This window comes from Felis catus, chromosome D3 (genome assembly GCF_018350175.1).
Source record: "Felis catus isolate Fca126 chromosome D3, F.catus_Fca126_mat1.0, whole genome shotgun sequence".
NCBI lineage: Eukaryota > Metazoa > Chordata > Mammalia > Carnivora > Felidae > Felis > Felis catus.
The window spans coordinates 10,572,576-10,598,247 of record NC_058379.1 but is presented as its reverse complement, the minus strand read 5'-3'; the positions used below and the strand labels follow the sequence as shown (position 1 = coordinate 10,598,247).

At 55.2% G+C, this 25,672-nt stretch overlaps 1 protein-coding gene across 3 annotated transcripts; it reads right to left on the bottom strand.

Moving 5' to 3' along the window:
- Positions 1-2,558: 2,558 nt before the first annotated feature.
- On the bottom strand, positions 2,559-24,157 carry OAS3 (2'-5'-oligoadenylate synthetase 3). 3 transcript variants are annotated; one of them, XM_045041127.1, is made up of 16 exons: positions 23,787-24,157; positions 20,577-20,859; positions 18,806-18,981; positions 17,272-17,510; positions 15,841-15,994; positions 15,074-15,418; positions 13,689-13,989; positions 13,177-13,352; positions 12,110-12,360; positions 11,557-11,701; positions 10,675-10,848; positions 9,064-9,349; positions 7,834-8,009; positions 7,278-7,516; positions 6,366-6,513; positions 2,559-6,190 (listed from the first exon to the last, which is right to left on the bottom strand). In XM_045041127.1, the coding sequence occupies exons 1-16, from the start codon at positions 24,123-24,125 to the stop codon at positions 6,179-6,181; spliced, it is 3,444 nt and encodes a 1,147-aa protein (XP_044897062.1). In that variant the 5' UTR covers positions 24,126-24,157; the 3' UTR covers positions 2,559-6,178. The 3 variants fall into 3 exon arrangements, with proteins under 3 accessions (XP_044897062.1, XP_044897063.1, XP_044897064.1); XM_045041128.1 differs by having other exon boundaries at positions 13,689-13,971; XM_045041129.1 differs by lacking the exon at positions 23,787-24,157 and having other exon boundaries at positions 18,806-18,976; positions 20,577-20,760.
- Positions 24,158-25,672: the final 1,515 nt, after the last annotated feature.

Genomic DNA, 25,672 nt, shown 5'->3' with positions numbered 1-25,672 from the left:
GGTGAGTTTCCAGCTGACTTCCTCAATCCAGATTTCTGCCCACCCCCACAGCGTGGACGTCGGCCCGGCCGGCTCCTCGGGAGGCAACCCTGTGGTCAAACAGGCAGACTGATACGTGCTACGTCGTCTGCCCTATTTGTGCCTCAGTTTCCCCATCTGTGAAATGGCGATGACAACGGTACCTCTCCGGTAGGGTTCGTGTTAGAATGGGTGGCCACTTGGCAAATGCTGTTTGAGAAGCTGTTAAGGAAATAATACTACTTTACAGGCGGTAGAGGTCATCCTTGGAGCCTCTTTTCCTTTTCCCCTTGTTAAAAAACAAAATTCAATGCTTGTAAATTTGAAGATCGAATTGGCTTTACGAAGTGATTCACACATTGGGCAGTATCCCACCTAGCAAGTAGAAAGAGCTCCCGGGGTTGTGCACAATGGAAGGTTTTTCTAGGAAGGAGGGCGGGGCAAGAAGCTTGATCAGGAAAAGAAAGGACTGTCTCAGGCCAGGACATCTGCTTCGGGCAAAGAGACCGGGCTGGCAGGGTGTTTATCCTGCAGATGATGTCACTAGCGCTGATCGGGAAATTTCAGACTGACTTTTCAAAGGTCACATTCCTAGCATAGGTTAAAAGTTTAATTCAGTCTTGGTTTGCTGTCACGGGGGGGGGGGGGGGGGGGGCAAGCGACTCCATCTGGGGCTTGGGTTTTCCTTTTTAACACCTTTGTCTCCATGGCCTGGGAAGTCAGAGTCAACGAGGGCAGCAAGGAGAAAGAGACCCAGAGAGGGGATTTATTTGCTCAGGGACACACAGCAAGGCAAGGGCTGAGCCAGAGTCAGGTTTTAGTTCTACCACTGGGCACATACACGTGCCAGAGTGTTCAGCAGGCATATGCATGTGGATACCTGTAGGTCCTCAGCAGGTACCTCCCCGGCCGAGCAAGGATGGGACACCGGCCCAGGAGTGCACAGGCCAGGGGGAAGACGGACGCGCAACTCCATCCAGAGCTGTGCAAAATGAAAACCCCAGAGGGCTCCCACTGGCTGCCTCTGTCTAGCAATAATAAATAATACAGAAGGCAAAAAAAAAAAAAAAAAAAAGTCCCTGAGATGGGGAAAGAACGGGGCCCTTCTCTGCTGTGATGATTAGCTTCGTAGGTCAACCTGGCTGGGCCATGGTACACAGATATTCGGTCAAATGTTATTCTAGATCTTTCTGTGAAGGCTTTTTTTTTTTTTTAGATGAGATTAACATTTCAATTAGTAGACTTTCAATAAAGCAGAATACTCTTCCTAGCACGGGTGGGCCTCATCCAATCAGTTGAAGGTCTTAATAGGAAAAAAGGCCGACCTTTCCTTAGGAAGAAAGAATACCACCAGCAGATGGCCTTCAGACTCAAGCTCCAATATCAACTTTTTTTTCTGGGTCTCCAGCCTCTCAGCTTACCCTACAGACTTTGGACCTGCTAGCCTCCACAAATAGCATGAGCCAATTCCCTACTTGGATCTATCTATCCCATGGGTTCTGTTTCTCTGGAGAATCTTAACTACTACACCTGCCCAATAAGGGTCTTTCCTCGTCCTTATGACTGTTCCTACCACATCTAGAGGTAGGCTGCCCAGGGGCCAGAAGGCTCCTTCTCTAGATGGGAACACGAGGGCTCAGTGGGAAGGTTCACACAGTTCGTAGTTTGTCTGGATAGGTTCTACCTCCGAATGACCTGATTCCAAAGTCCCTGCTTTATGATTGTTTTTAAAACATTGCGTTTTGCAATAACTCGGAACACTTTGCGTTTGCAATAACTCGGAGAAAATGTGCGAGATGAGTGCAAAGGAATCCCCATACCCTTCCCCCAGAGTATTTTACCACATTGTTTCTTTATTCTCTGCATGGACATCCCATCGTATAATTAGTACGGTATTGCCATTTGAGGTCATGTTGAAGACATTAGTCCCCTTTACTCCTTTTTTTTTTAAAATAGACTTTATATTTTAAAGCAGAATTAAGCAGAAAGCCCAGAGATTTCCCAGATACCCCCTGCCCTCCCATGCACAGCCTCCCCCACTAGCAACATTCCCCTCCCCCACCCCTGCCTCCAAGACTGGAGCATTTGTTAGAACTGATGATCCTATTTGGACATGACCTAACCACCCAGACCCCTTTCCTCTTAAATACTCCAATATGTATCCTCTAAGAACACGGATGTCTTGTTACATAAACACAGAGCGATAACGTGATTTAGAATTTTCACATTGATATAATGCTATCATTTCTTTTTTTTTTTTTTTAATTTTTTTTCTTTTTCAACGTTTATTTATTTTTGGGACAGAGAGAGACAGAGCATGAACGGGGGAGGGGCAGAGAGAGAGGGAGACACAGAATCAGAAACAGGCTCCAGGCTCCGAGCCATCAGCCCAGAGCCCGACGCGGGGCTCGAACTCACGGACCGCGAGATCGTGACCTGAGCTGAAGTCGGACGCTCAACCGACTGCACCACCCAGGCGCCCCAATGCTATCATTTCTTATAGCACATATAATGAATAGATTCTTATATTCAGATTTTTAAATTTTTTTTTTAACGTTTATTTATTTTGAAAGACAGAGCATGAGCGGGGGAGGGGCAGAGAGAGAGAGGGGGACAGAGGTTCAGAAGCGGGCTCATTGCGACAGACAGCCTACCGCCGAGTGCCCCATGCAGGGCTGGAACTCAGGAACCCGTGAGGTCATGACCTGAGCTGAAGTCAGATGCTTAACTGACTCAGCCAGCCAGGCGTCCCATCCTAGTAAGTTCTGATGTTGGTTGGGGCTAATCCCTCCTCCGAGCTCTTGTTTTTCTGCATTTTCCAAGCTTTTCTTGCACACACGTGTGTCCATAGAACTTTAGTATCAATTTGTCTCTTCCAGGGAAAAGTGCACGTGGACATTTTTGTGGTTACCCTTGTTGCATCCACACGACTCCCGAAACAGAATGCGACGGGCACCGGTGACGGTCCCCACAAGGTTTATTGCAACGAGAGGCAAGGCCGACCGATCGGGACCAGCACTCTTGATCAGAGTGCGGCCTCGAACAGCCGGGGTACAGCGTTTTTATAGCCGACCACATCGTTTTAATCACCTGGGAACAGAACAAAGAAACAGTTCCCAGAGTCCCAGATGGGGTGATTATTCTAGACTTTCTGACCCTCCTTGACCCTGCCTCTGAGGCTCTTTCCTTTGAACTTTTGTTTCCTTAATTGGTGAGGCCTAATTTACAAGAGTAAAGCAAGGCGGCTCTCTCTTAACCTTCAGGTCAAAACAAAGCTGTTCTTTCTCAAGCTATAGGTTAGCCCGACACCACAATTTAACCCTTACATCCTTAGGGTCATTACAGGTAAGAAATCAACTTAAAATCGCCACCTATTAAGGGTGTGGCTAGATCGGGAAGCCCTCAAACGGGACAGCGGGGCTATGAGGCCAATACCAGAGTGGCCATTGTCAAGGACTCAGGAGCCAGAATAGAATAAATCTGCGCCCCCCCCCCCCCCCCGCGCCCCTCAGGTCAGCCCGGACCAGGTGACAGGTCCTTCTCACCTCCAACCTACTGGAGCTACCCCATTTCTCACCATCTCACAATTATCCTAATTCAAGAGCCATTTTGGGGGGTGTGGGGTGCATAGAGTCCGCGTCGTGACGATGGGAGTTATCGAATTGAGACCCTGCTGCTGGCCCCACCTGGGCCAAGAACCACCAGCTTGCGACGCCCAGGCCAGGTCCCCACCTGCTGCTGGACACGTGGTGGGACGGGTCCCTGCTGCCCACCGGTGTCAGCTCTGAGCCCCTGGAACCGCACCAACGCAAAAGGTGTACCTTGGGGTCCTGCGAACCCCAGCCCCGGCTTCACAGTCAGTGAAGTGAGTTTAAGAAGGCTTTATCAACACCACGTGCCCTCGGTAGCAGTCCAGCCGACAGAGCGAGTGGCACAGGGAAGGGGGGCACCCACGCGGCCCCGGAATCCGGGGGCTCTGCCCCTGAGCCTCGGCCGCTGTGGCCCCAGGCGGAGCAGAGGGCCTGCTCTCTGGCACTTTCTAAGAATGGCATGGACAGGGCAAGGCTCTTCCCCACCCCCGGTCTGCATCCCCGCCAGGGTGTATGTCCCCCCGGTTCCTATGTTGAAACCCCAGTCCCGATGGGATGGTATGAGAAGGTGGGGGTCTGTGGGAGGTGGTGAGGTCTCGAGGGGGAGCCCTCACGAATGGGATCAGTGCCCTTGTTAGAAGAGTCCAGAGAGCTGGCCGGCTCTCTGCCATGTGAGGACACAAGAAGTTTGCAGCCTGGAAGGGGCTCTTCCCAGAACCCGACCATGCTGACTTCCAGCCTCCAGAGCTGCCGGAAATACGTTGTTGATGAGCCACCCGGTCTGTGGTGCTTTGTTACAGCAGCCCGAACGGACTCAGAGCCCGATCGGCAGTAGGCCGTGGGCCACGGAGAGTCAGGCCATCTGAGACACTCAGGGGGGGCAGGGAGGGGATGCCTGGTGGCTCCTTCCCCTCTGTCTCCTCCTGGTCCTCCCTCTGGGATGGCCCACCCCCTCACCCGCCCAACAGACATTCGCAGTTCATAGCGCATCTGCTGGGGATGCCGACCCGGACGCGGGCGGTCAGCCCTGGGCATCCCTCCTTCCCTGTGCTGCAAGGAGTGGGAGGTGAACCATTCGCTTCCGATGGCCCTGTCGCCAGACTTTTGGCCGTAATTTCGACTGTGCTCCAGGAGGGAGACAGAAGGCATCTTCCTGAAGAGCTGGTGCCTGGCAAGTCCCGAGCGACACCCGTGGCTGCTGGAGCCCATATCCCGGGCCCAGCCCCGGCTAGGTGGGTGTGAGGCAGTGGCCTGGTGACAGGCAGGGGCAGCTTCCTGACCTCGGATTCAGCCACGGGGGTCTAACCTTCAGACCACCAGTCCCACCACGGTCCTTGCCTTCCGCTCCTCCTGACTGTCCAGGGACTTTGGATGGGATCCCTTCCTGCTAACGATTCCTGGACTACTTCCTGTTTTCTGTGCTGAGCCTTGACTAAGAGGGACACAGCTGTCGGCCTGGAGGGCAGGAGCCCCTCCTGCAAATCACACGGTGGATTTGCCCTGGAGGGCGGAGGGAAGCAGGCTGAGCACTGTTGTTTGGGCACTGGCTCGCTCTGGGGATGGAGAATCCCACCGGCGATGTTCCAGCACATCAGGAGAGAAGACAGGAGCCCAGAAAAAAATTGAAGAAGGCAAACAGGCCGTGGTCTCAAGATGTGCGAAGGAGGTAGAAAACAAGGCTCCAGCGAAAAGGCATTCAGTCAGGGGTCCCATGAGAGGGACTGCATGGTACACACGTCCCCACGCCTTCCGACTGTGGCAGACAAGACCGGCCCATCCGGGCAGGCTCTTCCTGCCGGTGGCCGAGCTCAGAGAGCTGCTCAATAACACCGTTAGCCTGTGAGCCCATATTCCTGACTTGGGGCCAGACATCGCTAATCAATCACAGACTCGTGCCACCACGTTCCCCTACCACATCCATGGCAGACATCACTAGTTGATTACATCACTCTTCCCAGGTATGCATCCGTTCTTTAGAATCCTCCAGAACCCAGGACTCCAGGCGGCCACTGCCAATGGCCTGTGGCTGACAAATGGCATGAAGACTGCCATCTCTGAGAAAGCCGCTGGGCTGGGGAAGGAGGAGAGGCCACTGGGCGGACAGGGATGGGCTTCAGCAGAAGATGTGAACCGGTGCGGATGGGCAGAGAAGGCAGGAAGGAGGAGGACGTTCTCGGCAGGGGCGGGACGCAGTGTGGTACGCGACAGTGGCTGTCTGAGAGTGGAGTCATGGCGGCGACAGGCCGCTGCCAGCCCACCGAGTCTGGTGCGCGGCCGCAGGAGGCAGGGGAGCAGGGAAGCCTTGTGGTGGCCAGTACCTGTCTGATGCAAGGGGGTATTTGATAAAACTCGGCTGGGCCGGGTACGCAGAGCAGGAGGAGGGCAGAGAGTGGGAAGGCAGGGATAGGAGTCGGGAGGCTGGACAGAGGAGGAGTAGATTCACTGAATTGAGGTCTCTCTGTCTCTCACAAGCACACACACACACGCACACACACATCTGGTAGGTGACCCGAAGTCTCTCCACGCCAACGGCTGGTGTCCATCCCTCCATCTGGTACAAATTCCGGCCTTCACACGGCAGCCTGGCGGAAGGTGACAGAAGAAGTTGGTTTGTCCTAACCTTCCTGGAGAAGCAGAGACCAAGGGACAGCCGGGACGTGGAGGCACGGGGGCCCCTTTGGCAGGAGTCAGGCCCCTCCCCTGAGCACACTGTCCCCAGGGCAGGGTGCGCCCTGCTGCGTCATACAGCTCTCTTACCTTCGCTGGCCATGGCTGGATGGGGGTGCCGTCCCTGCCCATGCAGCACAGGGCAGACATGCAGGCCACAGCTTCCTCGGCCAGCAGGTCCCAGCGGGCATTGTGGCCCAGGTTGCCCGTCGGGTCAGCTGGATCCAGGATGATGGGCCTGCAATTCCCATCAGGGTCAGTCCGACCCCTGGCAACATCTGGGTGCCCTTCTGTGGGACCGGTTGGACTATTCTCCTCCACCACCCAACACTCTGCACGGGCCACTTCTCCCTTCTGTGTCCCGGGCAGACATTACTAATCAACCACCATGTTCGTTTGGGCCGCTCTTACCCCTTCAGCATGTAGTGGGCATTGTTAATTAATCTCGGGACTCGTTCTACCACTCTCCCTTCCTACATCTGTGGCAGATGTCACCACGTCAGAGTCTTTTTCAGCACATTGTTCTAAGTTGCCATCACCCACTGGCTGGAGATGCATCGTGAATTTGTGCAAGCGTCTCTGTTATCTTTGCACCATTTCAGAGGGAGGCAAAATCCCAAAGAAGCAGACCTGCTCCTGTTACCTGGTGGGTTCCCAGGTAAGGTTGGCACATTTAACAAATATAAACAGAGGATGCCCAGTGAAATTTGAGCTCTGGAAAACCATCAGTATGTCCCAAGGACCACGTGGGGCACACACATACTAAAAAGTCACTCATTCTTTTTCTGAAATTCAAACTTGACTTGCAGTCTTACATTTCACCTGGCAACCAGGGGACCAGGAAACGGAGTGCCTGTCCCTCAGGTGCTAAGGCTGTCCCTGTTAGAAAGGAGCTCCGTTCCAGGAAGAGGAGTTTGCCGTCCCTGCTCTGTGCCCTGCGGAAGTGGGAAGGGCGAGGGACCCCAGATCTGAGACACTGCAACACTGAGGGTGGGCCAGAACCTGGGCTTCTGAAGCTGCTGGCTCAGGAAGTCCCCGACAGTCTTGTCCCGGTTGTCGTAGTTGACGGTCCAGTAGACACAGAGCTCACGGTACCGGCTGACCAGCTCCAGGACGGTGCGGAAGCCTTGCGCCATGTTGAACTGGGGGTCCCGGCCGCCCTGCTCCCAGGCATGCACCGTCAGGAGCTCTAGCCCGTGCTGGGGGGGCAGGGAGCCTTTCCCCTTGGGCATCTTGTTGCACTGGGGAATAAAGGGAAAGTGTGGGTTGACACTGGCAATGAAGAGGCACAGGAGGGACCTTCCAGAGCTGGCAAGACCACCCCAAACCTTTACCGGGCACTTCCATGCGTCAGATGCCCGGCCACGCACTGTGCCCTCAAATGCTGCGATGTGGCGGCACCAGCCCCAGTTCACCGATAAGCAAACCAAGGTCCCACAGCTACGAAATCTCTCTCCGGCCGCTCGGCCAACCCAGGGTCGCGCCCCGCCTCCTCCCAGGACAGCGCTCCGGGGCCCGGGCGGGGGGTGGGGGGATGGCCCCGTCCTCGTGGCCGAACCTGCCGGTACCAGTGCTTGACCAATCGGATCAGACTCTTCAGCTTGGTGGGGCGAGAGACGATGAAGTCCCTCTGCAGCTCCGTGAAACAGGTGGAGTACTCGCCCGCGTTGTTGTAGCTGTGGATGAGGTCGACGTAGACTTGAGACGTGGGCCTCCTGCCGGAGCTCAGCTGGCCTGGAGACAGGGAGGAGGCCACCGTCGGCTCGTTTCCCAGAACCCCCCTGGGGCCAACTGAGACAGGCCTTCCAGGATCTCCTACTTGGGCACCTCCCTCGCCGGGGGTCTGGACCCACGGCGGCGGGGAGGGAGCACAGGGGATCTTAGACGGAACACAGACGTGGCGTGACCCAGCCTTAAATCCCCGGTGAGAATCTCGCGGCCCTTCCTGCCCCCTTTCAACCCCTCCGGTTGGCTGTCAGCAAGAAGTCTCAGCTGGGAGCTGACACATCTTCAGCGGCTCCGGGACACTTGTTCAGCCCTCTCTAACAAAGGCAGAGCCTCCTGCAAGGAACAGGACCGTATCACTCTCCGGCTTCACCGCCCTTAAAGGCATTCCTTGACATTCAAGCGTTCCTGCTTTCCGAACTGAGGAACTGTGTAGATTCAGACACATTTCTGGATGAGTCCCTCCCTTGTTACTCGTTTCCCAAACCTCAGGAGCCAAGTACATTCCAATACACGGGACGTCCTCGCTCTGCGAACTCGGGACGTCCTCGCTCTGCAAACTTTCCAGTGCAAGCTCAGAACCGAATAGATGGAAAGGATTTGTGTTTGTTTTGTGCAGGGATGTACCCTTGGTGCCACGGAGCATGCTGGACACGTACTCGCTGCATGTGTTGAGCGAACGGATCCTCCGGGTCTGTGGAAGGTGGAGAAGGTAGCACACAAATCCTCGAAGCTGGGAGTGCACGGAGACACTCGAATACAGTGTCAGGGGAAGACACTGCGGCTCAAGGCAGGGAATTCCCTGGCTCAAGGTCATCTGTCATGCTGAGACTAGGGCCCAGCCCAGGGCCACTGTTAGATCGCATAGAACTGTTGTATGAATTGGAAAAACGTGTCCTCTTCTCCAGACACCTTGCAGGAAAGTGGTGAGAAACACACATGTGTACAATGCCTGCCCTGTGAACATGTGTGCTCTGGTTGTGCAGTGCACAACCTCGACTGCTGTCCCTGGCAGCCCTGCCTCTGCTTTTCCCCTTCTCAGGAGTACGCTTGGGTACCTCACCTAAGGCGTTAAAGGCTGGCAGCACGTCAAAGTCCACGCTCTGATCCAGCATCGTCCGGGACATCAGAGAGAAGCTCAAAACGCGGGGATTCTCCCACTTGGGGATCTCGAACTTCACCTCGAACTGCATCTCCTGCTGACATGCCTCCAGCTGGGCTCGGATCTCTGAGATGATCTCAGCCCGCTTGTTCCCTTGTTCGGTGAACTGGCCGAAGCAGCTGAGGAACACCACTATATCGGCATCTGAGCGGCCTCGCAGAGCTGTGCCTTTGGCTAAAGAGCCACCCTGGGGAGGACACGGAGGCGGCTTGACCCTTGCAGGACTGCATGACGTCCTCCTGCTGGAGCCTGTGGGTCAGGAACTTGCTGTGTGACCTTGGGCAAGTCACCTAACCTCTCTGTCTTACCTCTTTAATATGCGGTTAAGACGTAGTATGGTTGCAAGAAAAAGCAATGTGCAAGATGTTAAGTTTAAACCCTTCAACAAATGCAAACGGTCTCATTCCATCAAGTTTGGGGGCCGGGAGGGATTTGAGAGATTTATTTGTTTATTTTTTTGACCTGTGGTTTTCAAGCCTGCTTGTACCAGGAGAGCTTTAAAAACTGACTGATGTACGTATGGCTCCTATGCCCCTGTGACTGTGATTTCATTGGCCTGGGAGGGGGACAGGGCATCAGTCTAATTTTTAAAAGTCACCTCGTGATTCTAAGTGAAGCCACGGTTGACAACCAGTGAGCCAGGTTATCATCTTTAAGCGTTATGGGTAAAGAAGGTAAGGATCAGAGAGGGGAAGGTATTTGCCTGGGGCCACACAGCAAATCATCAGGCCTGGGACTTTTCATTGGCTGATTCTATGCTGATAATCTTCCAGAGCTAACCTGGGTCTCACTTGTGACTTCAGTTGTGGACTGAGGTTGTATCTGGTGCAGTGGATAATGTGACTTTTTATACACCCCCAGCATCCCTTCTACTTCTAAGACCAGCACCCTGGTTTTCTTTGGGGGAATCGCTCCTCCCCCACAATTCAGGTCCACGTGGGACTGACTCAATAATATGAACCAGGCTTGGCCAGTCAGAGCATGGTGTCTCCCTAGCCCCAGTGATGAGTTTGGGGAGGGGTCTATAACCCGAGTCAGGACAATAAGACTCAATTCCAAGACTTATTTGAATTTTGAGAAAAAAGAATCCCCCTTTCTGGAAGCTTAGAGATGCTAAGAACCATCACATGGAAAGGGCTCGTCCGAAACAGAAGACAGCAGAGCCAAGAGCTGGGATGAAAAGCTGAGTCCTGATGACCCCGCATGGGCTCCTGGATCTAGCTGTACCTGATGGCGGATCTACTCCAGGGCTTTCCATTTACATCAGCCAATATACTCCCTTCGTTCCTCCTTTTGAGTTGGCTGTCACAAGCGAGCAGAAGAGATTTGTCGGACGCCTCTGAGCCCTCCCGCCGCCACCCACCTGCAACAACGGCGTTTTGGTTTCCCTTCTGTGTTTGGCCTTGTGCCGATTGTTGTAAGGACCACAGAGGCGGGTCAGGCCTGGCCCTGGCCTGGGAGAGATCCCCAGCCTGCAGGGCCCTCCTTGCCCACGGCCCTCTGGGGACTTACCTTGACCACCTTGAGCACTTTGATGGGAGAACTCCGGAAGCAGTTTTCCCTCAGGAATGAGCAGATGGCGTTGACGGCCTTGTTCACCTGAGCCAAGAACTGGCGGCTGGGCTGGAGAAATTCACTGATGAACTTGTCAAGGTCCCCAGCTGGTGTTTGGTAAAGGAGAGCAGGCTACAGAAAGAATCCAGGTAGCGCCGGCTCGAGCCAGGATTCCCTAGGAGCGCACAGGCCCCGCCTCTTGCCAGTCTATGAGGATGAGACTCCCGCTACCTCCCACAGCCCTTTTCTTTCTCAGCTGGTTGGCAGGTCCGTGTGGGAGCATCAGACTGGTTCCACCGCCACCACGCAGCCTTGGTTTCACCATCTTTCAATGGGGGCAATAACAAGGCCCGTGCCTCACTGGATTGTCGTGAGTATCAAGCCCTGGTTACGAGATCCGGCTGACCAAAGCAAGGGCAATAAACTCATGTCCCTTCGGGGGCTGGCTATCGCCTTAAGCGGGGGTCCCCTAGAAGCAGGGCCTGCGATGGGGGTTCTCGTGCGTGGGTTAACGGGGGGCAGTGCTTGCAGGAAAAGGGGAGTGAGGGAAGCAGGAGGGGGAGCTAAGCAAGGCTCCAGCTCGAGAAAGCTTTCTCTCGATCCCACGGGGAACTCTGGACTCGGAATTGCATCACAGAGCCGGTCTCGCCTTAAAAACGAGGGTGGGCTTTTTGTCCCCCGTGTCACTGAAGCGCTGGCTGGGACAGAACAGCAAACGTCTCAGCTGTAAGCCGGCAGAAACACACACTCCTGGCAGCCGGGGAATGCGCACACCGGCAGGGAAAGGGGGTCTGGAAGGGGCACCAACGGCATCCGCCGCCCCAGGGGCTCCCCTCTTACCATCACATCCCAGGGCTGCACAGACACCCCCTGTCTATTCCTAAGGCAGGCCTGTGTCTCCAGAGCTGCTGCTTCTTGGGCCAACAGCTCCCAGCTGCCCTGGCCCACATTCCAGGTGGGGTCAGCAGGATCCAGGAGCAGGGGCCTGGGGGGCAGAGTGGATGGGCAGGCAGGTGGGGAAGGTGGGAATCAGTGAAGAGCAGGGGGGTGGGAGGGACCGGGAAAGGGTGTGGGGGCTGGGGAGAAGGAGAAGAGTGTCAGGACCTTAGGGCTGGCCCAGTCTGTCCCAAGCACAGTAGGCTTCCCACCTGGCTGCCTCAGTCAGGTATTGGGTGAGCCCTTCATTTCAGAAATGATATTTTATTGTGTTAATGATCCTGGCTCTGGCTTCTTTGGGGGCTCCCTGTGTCCATGCTTCTTCAGCAAAGAGTCCAGAGCGAGGAGTGGGGTTGGGGCACCCAGATCCCAGCCTGGATCCCTCCTGGATGCAGTGACTCCGGGGGGGGGGGGGGGGGGAGGAGAAAGGATGATGCAGTGCATCGTGGGTCTGCACCTGGGTTTCTGAAGCTGGCCAAGAAGGTATGTTCTGATAGCTGGGTCCTCAAAGCTGTAGTTGACCGTCCAGTAGACACAAAGCTGCTGGTGCTGCTGGACGAGCCCTAGGACCGTCTTGAGGCCTTCAGCCGTGTTGAAAGAATCGTTCCTGCAGCCCTGCTCCCAGGCGAAGATGGTCAGGAGCTCCAGGGCATAGACTGGGGGCAGGGAGGCACAGGCTGGCTGCCGTCCTCTGTTCCGAGCTGCGACCTAGGTCACCCAAGGCCAATCAAAGAATGAGTGGAGTTGAGCACCCAAGATGTGCCAAGCATGGCCCTATGTACTTGGAGAGGGAGGGGAATATAAAAAATAAAGCCCTTTTCATTTTACGGGACAAAATGAAACCCTTTTTATTTCACAGGTGGACACACAGCGGTCTGGGAACGGGCGTGGGTAGTGACTTGTCCAAGGTCACACAGCGAGGCTAAGAATCTCAGACTTGATCTTTGCCCAGAGTCTCTCCATCAAGGGTGTACGGGACGGTTGTACAGGAATGGGGGCTGCGATATATTCAGCTTGGTATCCCAACATCTGGCACAATCGTGACGTTAGTGGCAGTGGGTGCTCAGTAGATGTTTGCTGAATGAGTACACGAATGCGAGTGCATTCAGATGAGTGTTTTTGGTGAGGGAGCTCTGGAGGAAGCTCGGGGTTTATTTAGTACATCTTGCACACAAGACAGTGATGGTGGAACAGCATAAGCTAGGGCTCGGGGGTGGGCAAGAACAGGGAACCCATTAGCAGCGTGGGGAGCGAAGGGAAACAGATGAGCTAGAGGTGGATGGTGAACCCCAACTACAAGAAACGGGCATTCGGAGCTTGACGGACAAAGAGATTTTCTTTCAGCCAGCGACTTCCGGTCTGTACCGGAAATGGAGGATGGAGGAGGTGGACCTTCTACTTGGGATGGCCAATAAGAAGTGAAGGAAGGGAGATGGCTGCCTGGGGGAGGCGCTGGTTGGCGGAGGCAGTTGCCATGACAGCAGCTACTTCCTGGGAGGAGGGAGGCGGGTATGGAGGCCTCACCTGGTAATACCAGTGCTTCACGAGCAGGATCAGGTTCTTCAGCTTGGGTGGCCGAGTGTTCACGAAGTTCCTCCTCAGCTCTGCGAAGCAGGCCACGTGCTTGCCCCCCTGGCCGCCGCTGTCGAGGAGGCTGGAGTAGATCTGGGGCTCAGGTCTGGCGCCCGCACAGAGCTGCCCTGCGAAACGGGAAGTACTCTGAGTGCCTAGCTCTAACGAAGACAGCAGCATGTCCCCACCCAGCCACCCCCCAGCCTTTATTAATATTTTAACGTTAATTGCATAGCATAGCACTGCAACCCATAATGCACAGTCTACGACATGGAATAGCAATCAGGACTTTTTTTTTTTTTTTTTTTTTTTTAAGCACCAAATACATCCTGGGTGCTTTTCAGTAATTTTCGCTCATCCACCCAATAACTCCGCAAGGTGGGTGATCTCGACCCTAGGCAAGCTGTGTAGCAGAGCGGGCGAGGGAATTGGTCTCCAAGGCACAGGCTGGAGGCAGCCCTCACCCGCGGCATCAAAGACGGGCAGCAGGCTCACGTCCATCCAGCTTCCTGGGGCCCGGGACACCAGCTGGAACTGTAAAGCCTCGGGCACGGTCTGCTCAGGAAAACGGAGGCTCAGGCCGGGGACTGGGTCTTGCCACCAGGATTCCAACTGTGCCCGCATCTCATCAAGGATCTCCAGGCGGCGGGCCCTTTGGTCCCCGTAGTCCTCGAAGCAGTTGAGGAAGACGACGAGTTCGGCATCACCGTAGCCCCTCAGGTCCGTGCCCCGGCCAAATGAGCCCCCCTGCAGAGGATGGGCCATCTGAGACCTGTGACTGTCCCTGAGCTCAGGAGTCACACTATGACCCCACCCGCTGTACCCCCACTGCAGTCCCAACACTACTCTGTCGCTGGTGTCGGGTCTGGGGACACCGTGACAGAGGCGGGCTGCACAAGCCCCGCGACCTCTGACTCTTAGAAGCCTGGCAGAGTCAGATTATGTCCGCCTGCACCTGCCTTCTGACCCTCGGGGCCTGCGCAAAGTCAGACCAACATGTAGCAACAGAAAACAGGGGGTGCGGTGAAGGGGGCAGGGATTAATGATTTTAGTCGAACATCCGCAGCACCTATTGACTGCCCATCTGGACCACACATGGCACGTTGAGGTCCCGGGGCCAAATGGGGCCTGTGGATGTGCTCTGCTGGCCTGCTTCCATCCATCCATCCGTTTATAGGGCACTCACATGTGGCAAGGTATGGGAGTACATAAAAGTTACCCGTTCTCCTGGAACTTACATTCTAGCAGGGGGAGAGGAGGGAGGGACAGTCCGCAAACAACAGCTCCCAGAAGCGCTAAGGGCTGTGTGCAGGCAAATAAGGCAGTAAGGGGACGGGGTAGGGCTGTGGAAGGGAGGTTGCAGTTGTGAACTGAGCAATCAGGCCTCCGTGAGACTCTAGAGGGCTGGGACCCTAGACTTAAAGGAGAGTGGGGGAAGCCAAGTGGATGGGGCGGGGGGGTGGGGTGGTGAGGGATTCCAGAAAGAGAAACCAGCCAGTGCGGACTCTGGCTGGTGAGTTCAAGAAGCAGCCAGGAGGCCAGTGTGGAGTAAGTGAAGTTCCGAGAAAGACCAGGGCCAGATTCTATGGGCCTCGAAGCCACTGTGCTCTGTGAACCCGGGGAGGGTTTTGAGCAGAGAGGAGACGTGCTCTGTTAGTGGTTTAAAAAACTATCATTAAAAAAGATCCCCCCCAAAAAGCTGGTACTTAAATACATACCTCCGGCCAGCACACTACCCCTCCACGGATGCCCACTTGCCCTGCCCGCCCTCAGCCGCGCTGTGGCCCCACCCCCTCCTCGCTGTGGTGCCCCAGGAGGGTCCCATCGGTGTCCCCACCCACCGACTTACCTTGCTGACTGTGGACGCCCTGTAGAAACGCTTCTCGCAGAGGCAATGCAGGATGACATCGATGGCCTTGCTGACCTGCTTCTGGAACTGGGGGTTCGGTTTCAGGTGGTCCTGGATGAAGCGGTCTAGGTCCTTGGTGCTGATGCGAGACAGATCCAAGGCCGTCCCCAGAGTACAGGGGGTGGTGCCGGCTGTCCCTGAGGGGCCGGGAGCTGGGCGTGAGGGCTGCCTGCTCCCTGCACTTGGGTCCACGGCATCGAGACTGCTGCTCTCCTCCGGGGCCCTCTGGGCAGAGTCTCGCTGGATGGGGTGGTCCAAACCTGAGCACCCAGGACGTGGAAGGCCCTGGAAGTTTGTTGAAGGAGCCGTCTTACAAGCGAAGAGGCTTCTCCATCCCTTCTCTCGCCACCCCCCTCCCATTGTACGGTCAGGGTGACTGAGACTCAGAGAGAGAAAGCGAGAGGGTCACCGCTAGCCCCTAAGGCGCCTTCGTGCAGATTAGATAGAGGCGCCCTTCCAGACGGGATAAATTATAAAAAGGTCCCCGGTGCCGGGCGGACACAGCGCGGTAAGCAGATGATAACAGCGCCACCGGAAAGGTTCCTCCAAGCAGGCTCAGCTTGGTGATCAGGTTGTGTTACATGCCTGCAGCCCCCACTTTTCAAGCCTGTCCCACACCCCAGGGCCCCAGCACACAGCAGATGCTCAGGAAACACCGAGTACACGAATTGGGTGCGTAACAAGGATCCTGGGAGCCCCTCACTCACGGGCCCCTCCCAGGGCTGCACAGCGCCCCCCGCCGCCTGCAGAAAACACGGGTGCTCATAGCAAGACTCTGCCTCTCGGGCCAGTAGATCCCAGTGCCACGCTGCTCCGTTCCCCACGTCCCACGTGGGGTCAGCCGGGTCCAGGATCACGGGCCTGCAAATCCAGAGGGACAAGAAGGTTCTGGTTAGCGAGACGGTCAGGATCAGGGGCTCCGAGGGCTCCTGCCAGGGGCAGGCCTGGCTCCAATTCCAGCTCTTCTCCTTTCCAGCTGTGACCTAGGGCGGATGACTTACCTTCTCTGAGCCTCAGTTACGTTGGGAGGGGGGGGGCTGCCGTGGAGATTACATCAGAGTCATGATCCTCCACTCTGCACATTAGAATCATCAGACAGGAGGATCCACCCCCAGGGACTCAGAGTTACCCCCGCGACCAAGCAGTTTCATTCCCATGTGTCTCTCTAACGGTGCGGGCACACCGAAATGCGCGTGCAAGGCTGTTTTGAACAGCCTCATGGTAACCGGAGTGGAAACCACCAAACCGTCCATGAGGAACAGGACGGAAAGCATATTGTGATAAATGCACACGATGCAAGTACTCTGCTCGGCAACAGAACGCAATAAGCAACAGTAAGAACGCACCACCGTTGGTGGTCTTTTCACAGGTGGGTTCACTTTATAGAAAGGCATCAAAATGTGCCCTTGGTACCTGTATGCTACGTGTCGCATAAAATGTTCACGTGTAAAATACGTTCACGCAAAAATCTTTTTTTTTTTAAAGGTTTACTTATTTTTGAGAGAGAGAGAGAGAGGGCTGGGGGGGGAGCGCTAGCAGGGGGAGGGACAGAGAGAGAGGGGGAGACACAGAATCCCAAGCAGGCTCCAGGCTCCGAGCTGTCCGCACAGAGCCCGCGACATGGGTTTCCAGCTCACAAACGGAGAGATCATGACCTGAGCCGAAGGTGTCGCTTAACGGACTGAGCCACCCAGGTGCCCCTAGAAAAATCTTTTTAAAAACGCCCCCTAGTGGGGCGCCTGGGTGGCTCAGTCCGTTAAGCGGCGGACTTCGGCTCAGGTCATGATCTCACGGTCCGTGAGTTCGAGCCCCGCGTCGGGCTCTGTGCTGACAGCTCAGAGCCTGGAGCCTGTTTCAGATTCTGTGTCTCCCTCTCGCTGACCCTCCCCTGTTCATGCTCTGTCTCTCTCTGTCTCAAAAATAAATAAAACGTTAAAAAAAAAATTAAAAAAAATGCCCCCTAGTGACTGTCATTTCCCTCTGGGGCTGAATCCACTGAATTAGTAAGCGCACAGCGTGTGGCTTTGGCCCCCACGCAGGCCTCCGGGAGAGGAGACCTGTTGGATCATTGATCACTGTTAATTATCTCCTGCGGCCCAAGCCCAGGAGTGTGGGGACAGGGGGGTGATGGGAGGTACCTGGGTCTCTCGAGCTGGTACCGCAAGAACCACCTGACCGCAGGGTCCTCGAAGCCGTAGTTGAGGGTCCAGAAAACACACAGGTGCTGATACTGACAGATCAGGCCCAGGACGGTGCGGAGGCCTTGGGCCAGGCTGAAGGCCTCCTTCCCACAGCCCTGCTCCCAGGCGAAGATGGTCAGCAGCTCCAGGGCATAGGCTGGAGGCAGCTCCTCCCTCCTCACCTCCCCCTGGCACACCTGTAAGAGGGGAAGGGGAGGGGAAAGAGAGTGCTCCCTGGAGAACTTCCCTGGAGCGCTCAGTCTGGGGGGTGCAGAGCCCGCCCACCGGGACGCAGGCGAAGCCTGAGACGCCTGAGATGCCGCGTTCCAGGAACAACCTGCCGCGTCTCATCTGCCCTCGCTCCTGGGGCTTCGGCCAAGCCTCGGGCGTATGCCATGCGAGCCTCTGGGATTGGGGAGCAGTCAGAGAGAGGCCGGCGGGTGGGCAGTGCGAGGCTGCTGCTCATCCTCCAGAGGAGCGAATGGCAGAACTTTCCAGGGCCACACAGCGAGTCGTTGGCTGAACGAGATCTGGAATCCAGGATCTCCTCCCCCCAGACTTGCTTTATGATGAGTGGTCCACCAGAAAGACCAAGCCGTGTGCCCAAAGATCTTGGGGGGGAGGGGGCCTGTTCCCTCATCTCCAGGCACAGGCTGGGCACCCCTTCTTCAATACACAACAGTCTGTCGACAAACATGAATGTTTCGGGGGTGGGGGTCATTCCTGAGGCTGAGGCGGGAAGCGTACAAACTCCGCGTTACTTCATACCATAGATAAAATATTCCAGAGAGTTCAAAGCCCTGAACCCACACGCAAAGAAAACTTTAGAACCTTCTGGAAGGAAATATGGGAGAAGAATTTTAGAAAGGATAGGGGCGCCTGGGTGGCTCAGTCGGTGAAGCGCCCGACTTCGGCTCAGGTCACGATCTCGCGGTTCGTGAGTTTGAGCCCCGCGTCGGGCTCTGTGCTGACAGCTCAGAGCCTGGAGCCTGCTTCAGATTCTGTGTCTCCCTCTCTCTCTCTGCCCCTCCCCCGCTCAAGCTCTGTCTCTGTCTCTCTCTCAAAAATAAATAAACATTAAAAAAAATTAAGAAAAAAGTCAGGATAGGCAAAGCCTACTTACACAAGATGCACCAAGTACAAATCACATACGAAAAAGATGAACACACCTGATTACATTAAAATCCCGACATTTTCCGTGACAAAAGACCTAAGAACAAAACGGAAGTCCCAGCCCCGTCCTGGGAGAACAGATTGCATTATGTTAACTCAGTAAGAATTAGCACCCAGAATATGTAAAGAGCTCCAACAAACCAACAAGGAGAAAACAGCGAGCCCAGAAGAAAATAATAAACCAATGATATGAACAGGCATGTCTCCCTAAAGAGAAACACGAGTGGCCACGGAACATAAGAAAATATTCTCGCCATCGCGAAATCACAAATTCCAACAGTCCTAGGCCTGGGGCGAGGACCCTCCGAAGCCACCTTACCTGGCGGAACCAGTGCTTCACCAGCAGGATCAGGCTCTTCAGCTTGGCCGGCCGAACGTTCACGAAGTTCCTCCGCAGCTCCGCGAAGCAGGCCGCGTGCTCGCCCCCCTGGCAGCCGCTGTCGAGGAGGCGGGAGTAGATCTGGGGCTTGAGTTTGACATCGGAACTGAGCTGTCCTGCGGGAGTGAAGTGCTGCGCGTCAGGAAGGGTTCCGAGGCACAGGATGGAGAGCCGGGGGCGGGGAGGAGGGCAGTTTGGTGGAGGCGGGTATCCACGAGCATGGGGGGCTGGAGGATGAGGAAGAGAGCCTGGAGCTTCTCAGGGGGCAGGGGGGAAAGCTCTAGACCAGAAGGAAGAGCCCCTTCCTTCCAAATGGCCAGGCAGCCCCCAGGGCCCGGCTGCATTCCAAGCCGGCTCCAAAGGAAGGATGCTTCCAGCTGAATCAGGAGTACCTAGAACCTGATAGTTCTTCCCTCCCTGCGGTTCCCTCAGGCAGAACAAAGATGCCACTGCACAAACCTTTAATTGGTGCCAGAGGGGAAAGGCACGGTGCTGGGGGAACCGTAAGGCAAAGGATTCTGAGCCCTTGGCAGTGATAATAGTTTTTTATGCTTGCGACACTAAAGTTTCACACCGAGTGCCGCGTCTCCCCACCAAAACCCCACCAGGCAACTTGCCTTCACTTCATCTTACAGCTGCGGACACTGAGGCACAGAGAAATTCAGGGCTCTGCCCCCGGTCACAGAGCTGGCAAGTGACGGACACAGGACTGGAAGTTAAAGCTGGCCGCCTTTGCGGCGTGGGCCTTTCCCGCCCCCGCTTCCTGTGGGCCTGGCCTGGGCAAAGGAAACGCGCTCCATAATTTCCCAGGTTCCCCCGACATCGCTTACTTGCTGTGCGGCTTTGGGTGAGTTACCGTCCATCTCTGTGCCTCAGTGCCCCTCTTAGGAAAAGGGAAGACAAGACAGTACAGACCTCATAGGTTTGTTCCGAGGAATTAGTGAGATGAAATAGGTCAAGTGCTTGTTGGAGTCGAGCACTGAGTAAGCAGTAGCTATTGTGATTAATATACGTGTACCGAGCGTGGGAGAGTGTGGCTGTCCGTCAGGACGTCGTAACCTGGGTAAGTTCAAGAGAGCTGTCTCCCAGGACATCATGGTTAATAAGAAGAACACGGATAATGGGAAATAGTAATAATAATAATAATAATAATAATAGAAAGAAGGACAGCAAGCACTCGTACAGCCCCATCATGTGTCAAGTTCATCACAGGTATTCACGCACATGGTCTTTCCAAACACTCTGCAAGATGGATTGCTACGTGGGCACAGGGGCACATTATATATACTACATTATAAATCAAGCATGGATATACTGTCAAGGGGAGCGCAAAAATCATATTAATGCTTTTAAGATGAAATACAAGATTTTGCAGAATGCTGGCCTTGTCCCCAAGCCCCCTGAGGCCAGGTGGCTGTGCCTTCCCCCTGGGGTATTTCTGGAAGGGCCGAGCAGCACTGTTCTCGGCAGTGGCTGAAGGAACGTCTCCCCAGCTGCTTGAGGGAGGGCCAAGCTTCTAGATGCCAGGACCGCAGATCCAGGAGGAACCGGGCTTTCTTGGCCCACGCTCAATGTGTGTAGTCAGGAGACGAGAGCCCAGAGAGGGATGCCCAGGCCACACAGCAGGCTGGTGGCAGGGTTAGGACTGGAAGCCTGGTCCTACTCCTAAGGATCTTGCCCCCGACCCTGGAATGGGTCAGGCACCCCTCACCCAGAGCGTCGAAGGCGGGCACCAGGCTGACATCCATCCAGTTTTCGAGGTCCGTGGACGCCAGTCGGAACCGTAGGACCCTGGCCGCGTCCTGCTCGGGAAACTCAAAGCTCAGACCGGGGATGGGTTTCTGCCACCAGGATTCTAGCAGGACCCGCATCTCGTGGAGGATCTCTGCACGGCGAACGCCCTGGTCCTCGTAGCTCTTGAAGCAGTTGAGGAAGAGGACAAGTTCGGCATCACAGCCACCCCTCAGAGCTGTGCCCCGGCCAGAGGAGCCTCCCTGTGAAGCAAAAAACAATTCAGAATTCTGCACTCTTCGATTCTGGTGACCGAGTGGGCTGGTAGGCAACCTGAGCGAACCACGTGGGCTGTGGGGGGAGACGGTGGGCACACAGCCCCTGGCATGTGAAGCCATGCAGAAATGCAGGCCGAGGAAAGCCAGGCCTGAGTTTTCAAGAAAGGCATGTTTTATTTGTAAATCCATATATCTCTAAGTGTTGGCCACTAACTTCAAAAAGCTTTTGTTAATTTATAATTTAAAAAAAAAAAGTTTTTTTAGGGGCGCCTAGGTGGTTCAGTAGGTTAAGTGTCCGACTTCAGCTCAGGTCATGATCTCACGGTTTGTGGGTTCAAGCCCCGCATCAGGCTCTCCGCTGTCAGCACAGAACCTGCTTCGGATCCCCTGTCTCCCTCTCTCTCTGCCCCTCCGCCCCTCTCTTTCCCTCTCAAACATAAACAAACATTGAACAAACGCTTTAATTAAAAATGCTGGTGAAACAAATTCTGCTTTGCAGAACACATGTTCTCGGCTTTTGCCTGGGATCAGTTCAAAACCATGATATGACTTGCTGAATGTCCGGGACCTTTCTGACGGGTGTTTCTTTCTGCAAAGCTGTCAGCGAAGGACCTGTGAAGGAAACGCCCATGATGAGAGTCTCTACCCTGTGCCTGGAGCTCTGTCAAATGTCTGACACCTGTAATCTCACTTCCAGGCAGTCCCTGTGATGTGGTTACACGCGGTTACATGAGCCTCGGGGCTGTGAAATGAGTTAACACAGCCTGGAAAAGCCAAGAACCAGATTAGCCTTCCAGAGGGCATCTCCCCCACCGAGCTGGGATGGCGAATTATCCCAATGGCATCCCAGGTTTTTTTTTTTTTTTACTGCCAGCTCCTCACATGGCGGGGGGGTGGGGGTGGGGGGGTGCCAACAAAGGGGGAACAGGGCAGAGCACGGAGGAATATTGTAAACCGAGCATTTCCTGCCTGTTTTGCGCTTGATCATCTCACGGAAGCTCCCTAACAAGCCTGAGAGGAAGGTACTGTTACCGCTCCCACTTTACAAACGAGGAGATGAGGAAACGAAAGTGCAGAGAGGTTGCTCACCGACACCTGACTCAGAGAAGGCACCGTACTTGGAACCTGGGAGGTCAGCTCAGAAGACTGGGCTCCAAGCCTACATTCTTCCTGCACCCCTCCCCATCGATGAATTCCCTTAAAAATACTTTTTTTATTGTGCACGTTTCTAAACCTACACAAAAGAAGAGTGGGTTTTTAAGGAAGTCTGTTGCCACATGTGTTCCATGTATGTTTTTATTTTAGAAAAATGTTTGATGTTTACTTATTTTTGAGAGAGAGAGAGAGAGCATGAGCAGGGGAGGGGCAGAGAGAGAGGGAAGACACAGGATCCAAAGCAGGCTCCAGGCTCTGAGCTGTCAGCACGGAGCCCGATGCGGGACTTGAACCCACAAACGGTGAGATCATGACCTGAGACACTTAACCAGAGCCACCCAGGCCGCCCCATCTCCTTCTGGGATTTTTAAAGAAATTTCAGCCTTTGGCCACGCCACCGGGAGACATTTTTGGTGGTCACAGCTGGGGCAGGAGAGCCCCTTCCTGTTGGCCCTGGGCAGGGGTGGGGGAGGGGAGAGGGCGGTCCTTCTGACAGGACTACAGAGGTCAGCCACCCCTTCTTTGCGTTCTGGTCCAACTAGAAGCCCCAGGCTCATCTTGCACATTATTCCAGCCCTGGAATTGGCCATTCTCCAAGGAGTCTTTTCCGCAGGGAGCAGCATTGGAAGACTGGAAAGGTAGCTCATGGCCCTATACCCACCTTACCACTGCCTCCTTCAAAGCTTTGAATGATCCGAAGGCCATAAGCTACAGTCAACCACAAGAACTGTCCGAGGCTTTCCAAGAAAGCTGAAGATTGCCAGAGCTTTAGAGACTCTTAAACTATTGCTCCAAAGAAATTCGTCCTTTCCACCTCAAAGGCGGAAATCTGCCTCCACGTTTCCCAGGCTGCAAGCCTCTCCTTCTTTCCCACCTCCCAAGCTAAGACTCAGCCCCAGGAAACCACCAGCTGCTCTGGGGCCGTCCCCTGCCCTGTGTCTCCATCCCTTCCCTGAGAAGCTCCAAGTCCCCTCTACCCCAGCCAAGTTCCTTCGCAGCCCTAGAGCCCCTGAGTTTGTGCTGAGGACACAGAAGCTGATGCCGGTCTCCTGCCTGAGCCTGTGGGCATCCTGAGGTCACAGCAGCAGGAAGGCATTTAAATGACAAAACGTGGCCCGGGGCAGTGGCTCACCCACCCCCAGTCCCAGTTTCCCCAGACGTAAAACAGGGGTAATCATCCCTACCTCGTTGAATGTGAGGATTCCGCGGGATGACTCATTTAATGAGACAATGTTCATTGTTATTGGGCGGTTTCGCAGTAAATTAGGCTCCGTGGCTATTGGAGAAATACTAGGGTTTCTGCATCTTTAGGGTCAGGCACGGTGTGAGGACTGGAGTCTGTTTGGACTGGGTAAACGACTGAGTGAGCGAGTGAACGAATGAATGACTGAATGGAGGCAGCCTTAAGAGCACAGATGCAAGAATCGGACGACCTGGCTTTGAATCTTGCAAGCCTCTTACAAGCTTCGGACACATCATTTCGTCGCTCCGTGCCTCAGTTTCCCATGCGTCGGGTGCGGTTAATAGTACCCACTTGGCCGGGCTGTGGTGTGCAGTGTATTTTCAGGGCACTTAGACCAGCGCTGGCGCACCGCAAGCGTGCCTCCAAAGTGTCAAAGAAATAATGGAAAGTGCTGATACAGACCGTCCGGGGCCACATCGCCCGCGGCAATGGGTTGTTCCTGTTTACGGGTGAGCTCTCCCCCCACCCCCGCCCCTGCCCCTGCCCCTGCCCCTGCCCCCTGCGCGGCGCCTACCTTGGCGATTTTCAGCACCCTCCAAGGCTGGGCAGCGGCGCGGCCCCCGCGCTCACGCAGGAAGGTCCCCAGGGCGCCCAGGGCGCGCCGCGCAGCCCCCACGAATTCGGCGGACGGCTGCAGTCTGCGGGCCACCAGGTTGTCCAGCGCGGCGGCGGGGGTGCGGTACACGTCCATGTCCACGGCCGGCTGCCCTCCCGCGCGGTCCGCGCGCGCTCCCCGCTGCCCGCGGCGCCCCGACCTGGGCTCTGCGCCCGGCGGGAGGGCAGGGGGTGGGTCTGCCTCCCCAGCCGCCCCGCCGCCGCGCCCCGCGTCCCTGCTCCCCAGCCTCGCAGGCATTCCGCCCCTCTCCCGCTTTCGGTTTCGGTTTCGTTTCTCTCCAGCAGCTCTGGGCTCTCGCACCCATTTCCGGGTTCCCTTCCCAGCCGAGTTTCGTTTTTCGGCCTCCCGGCTCCCAGCACTGGGTCCGCCTTCCCTGCAGCCTCCCGCCCCCCTCCCCCAGCTCCGATGCACTGAACACACCCGAACAAAAAGCCTCGGCAGCAGCGGGTCCACAGAGCACCGTCACGTACCCTGGAAGCACTGAAGAAATGTGCAGGATTTACACGCGAGGACACGGTCACACCTGGTGGCCTGGAACAGGTTCACCCAGAGAGCACCTCGCTTGCTCTCTGCCTGAAGGGGGCGTTCTGAACACCGCTAGTAGTGGAGGACCCTTTGCACAACGCTTGTCCCTCGCTGCTTTACACGTCCAACCATCGCGTTCCATCCTCCCGACAGCCAGGCGCTATTATTACCACACCCGTTTGATGGACGGAGTTAAGGTACAGAGAATCTAGGCACCTCGGCCAAGGTCCCATACGTAGCTGGAAAATTGTCAGACTGGATTCGAACCCAGCACATGCTCTCAGTACTGCGCTGTGTTCTTACAGGAGCGCCTGTTCTTACAGGAGTATAAAAATAATTTACACGTTTAATGCAATTCCAAAATGTTTAGAATCCCAATTTTTAAAACTTCAGACATACTCTGAAGTCCTGCCTGGAAGAAGAATTCTTTTAAAAAGGAGAAACGGGGAAGGAAGATGAGTATACCATGGCATCTCACGCAACGTTACATAGCAAGGTGTTATAAAGCAGCCAGAGTTAGGTCCCTTTGGGACCGGCGCAAAACTAGGCGGAGAGTAAGCAGGAGAGTGGAGACCTGAAGCCACCAGGGGTTTCTATCTTCACACCTGTCCTCGACCTTTCTGGCGGTTTCGCTGTGGCTCCTCTACCCAGAGGACCAGAAGGTGAGCTCTTTCCCAGGCTCCGCCCATGCCACCGTCCAACCCCTCCTCCCTATCCCACTCAAAAATTCTTTAGTCCTCTGTCCCATACGCTCAGGGATCCAGCAGCCACTCTGTCTTGGGTAGCAATGAATGTGAACAAGGACTTTCTGAAGTCTGCCTTAAGCTCTAGGAAATAGATGGGGTCGGAGGGTGAACTGCAGAGCTCATAGCGAACCAGAGGAAGAGAGGGCAGGCTACCGGGGTGGACACCTGGTTTTCTACTTCGGGTAGCGAGCGCCACATCCCTGGGAGGTATTCAGTTGTAGGAAGACGCCCATTTTGTAGGTTTGATATTGTGGAGGGGATTCAAGCCGGGTGCCCTCAGCCATCAGGTCATGCTTTCAAGCTCTCCTATTAATCAGTCATCTCCCTGACTCACAGGTCACTTTAGAAATCCTCCACTTGTCAGGGTGCCTGAGTGGCTCAGTCGGTTGAGTGTCCGACTTCAGCTCAGGTCATGATCGCAACAGTTCATGAGTTCGAGCCCCGTGTCGGGCTCTGTGCTGACAGCTAGGAGCCTGGAGCCTGCTTCGGATTCTCTCTCTTCTCTCTCTCAAA

Excerpts from the sequence above, each read along its gene's own strand:
- OAS3 (XM_045041127.1), bottom strand. The coding sequence starts at position 24,125 with ATGCCTGCGAGGCTGGGGAGCAGGGACGCGGGGCGCGGCGGCGGGGCG. Across the intron at positions 10,849-11,556 it reads TGCAGCCCTGGGATGTGATG|CCTGCTCTCCTTTACCAAAC; the intron begins GTAAGAGGGGAG and ends TTCTTTCTGTAG. Across the intron at positions 9,350-10,674 it reads AAGTGCTCAAGGTGGTCAAG|GGTGGCTCTTTAGCCAAAGG; the intron begins GTAAGTCCCCAG and ends TGTCCTCCCCAG.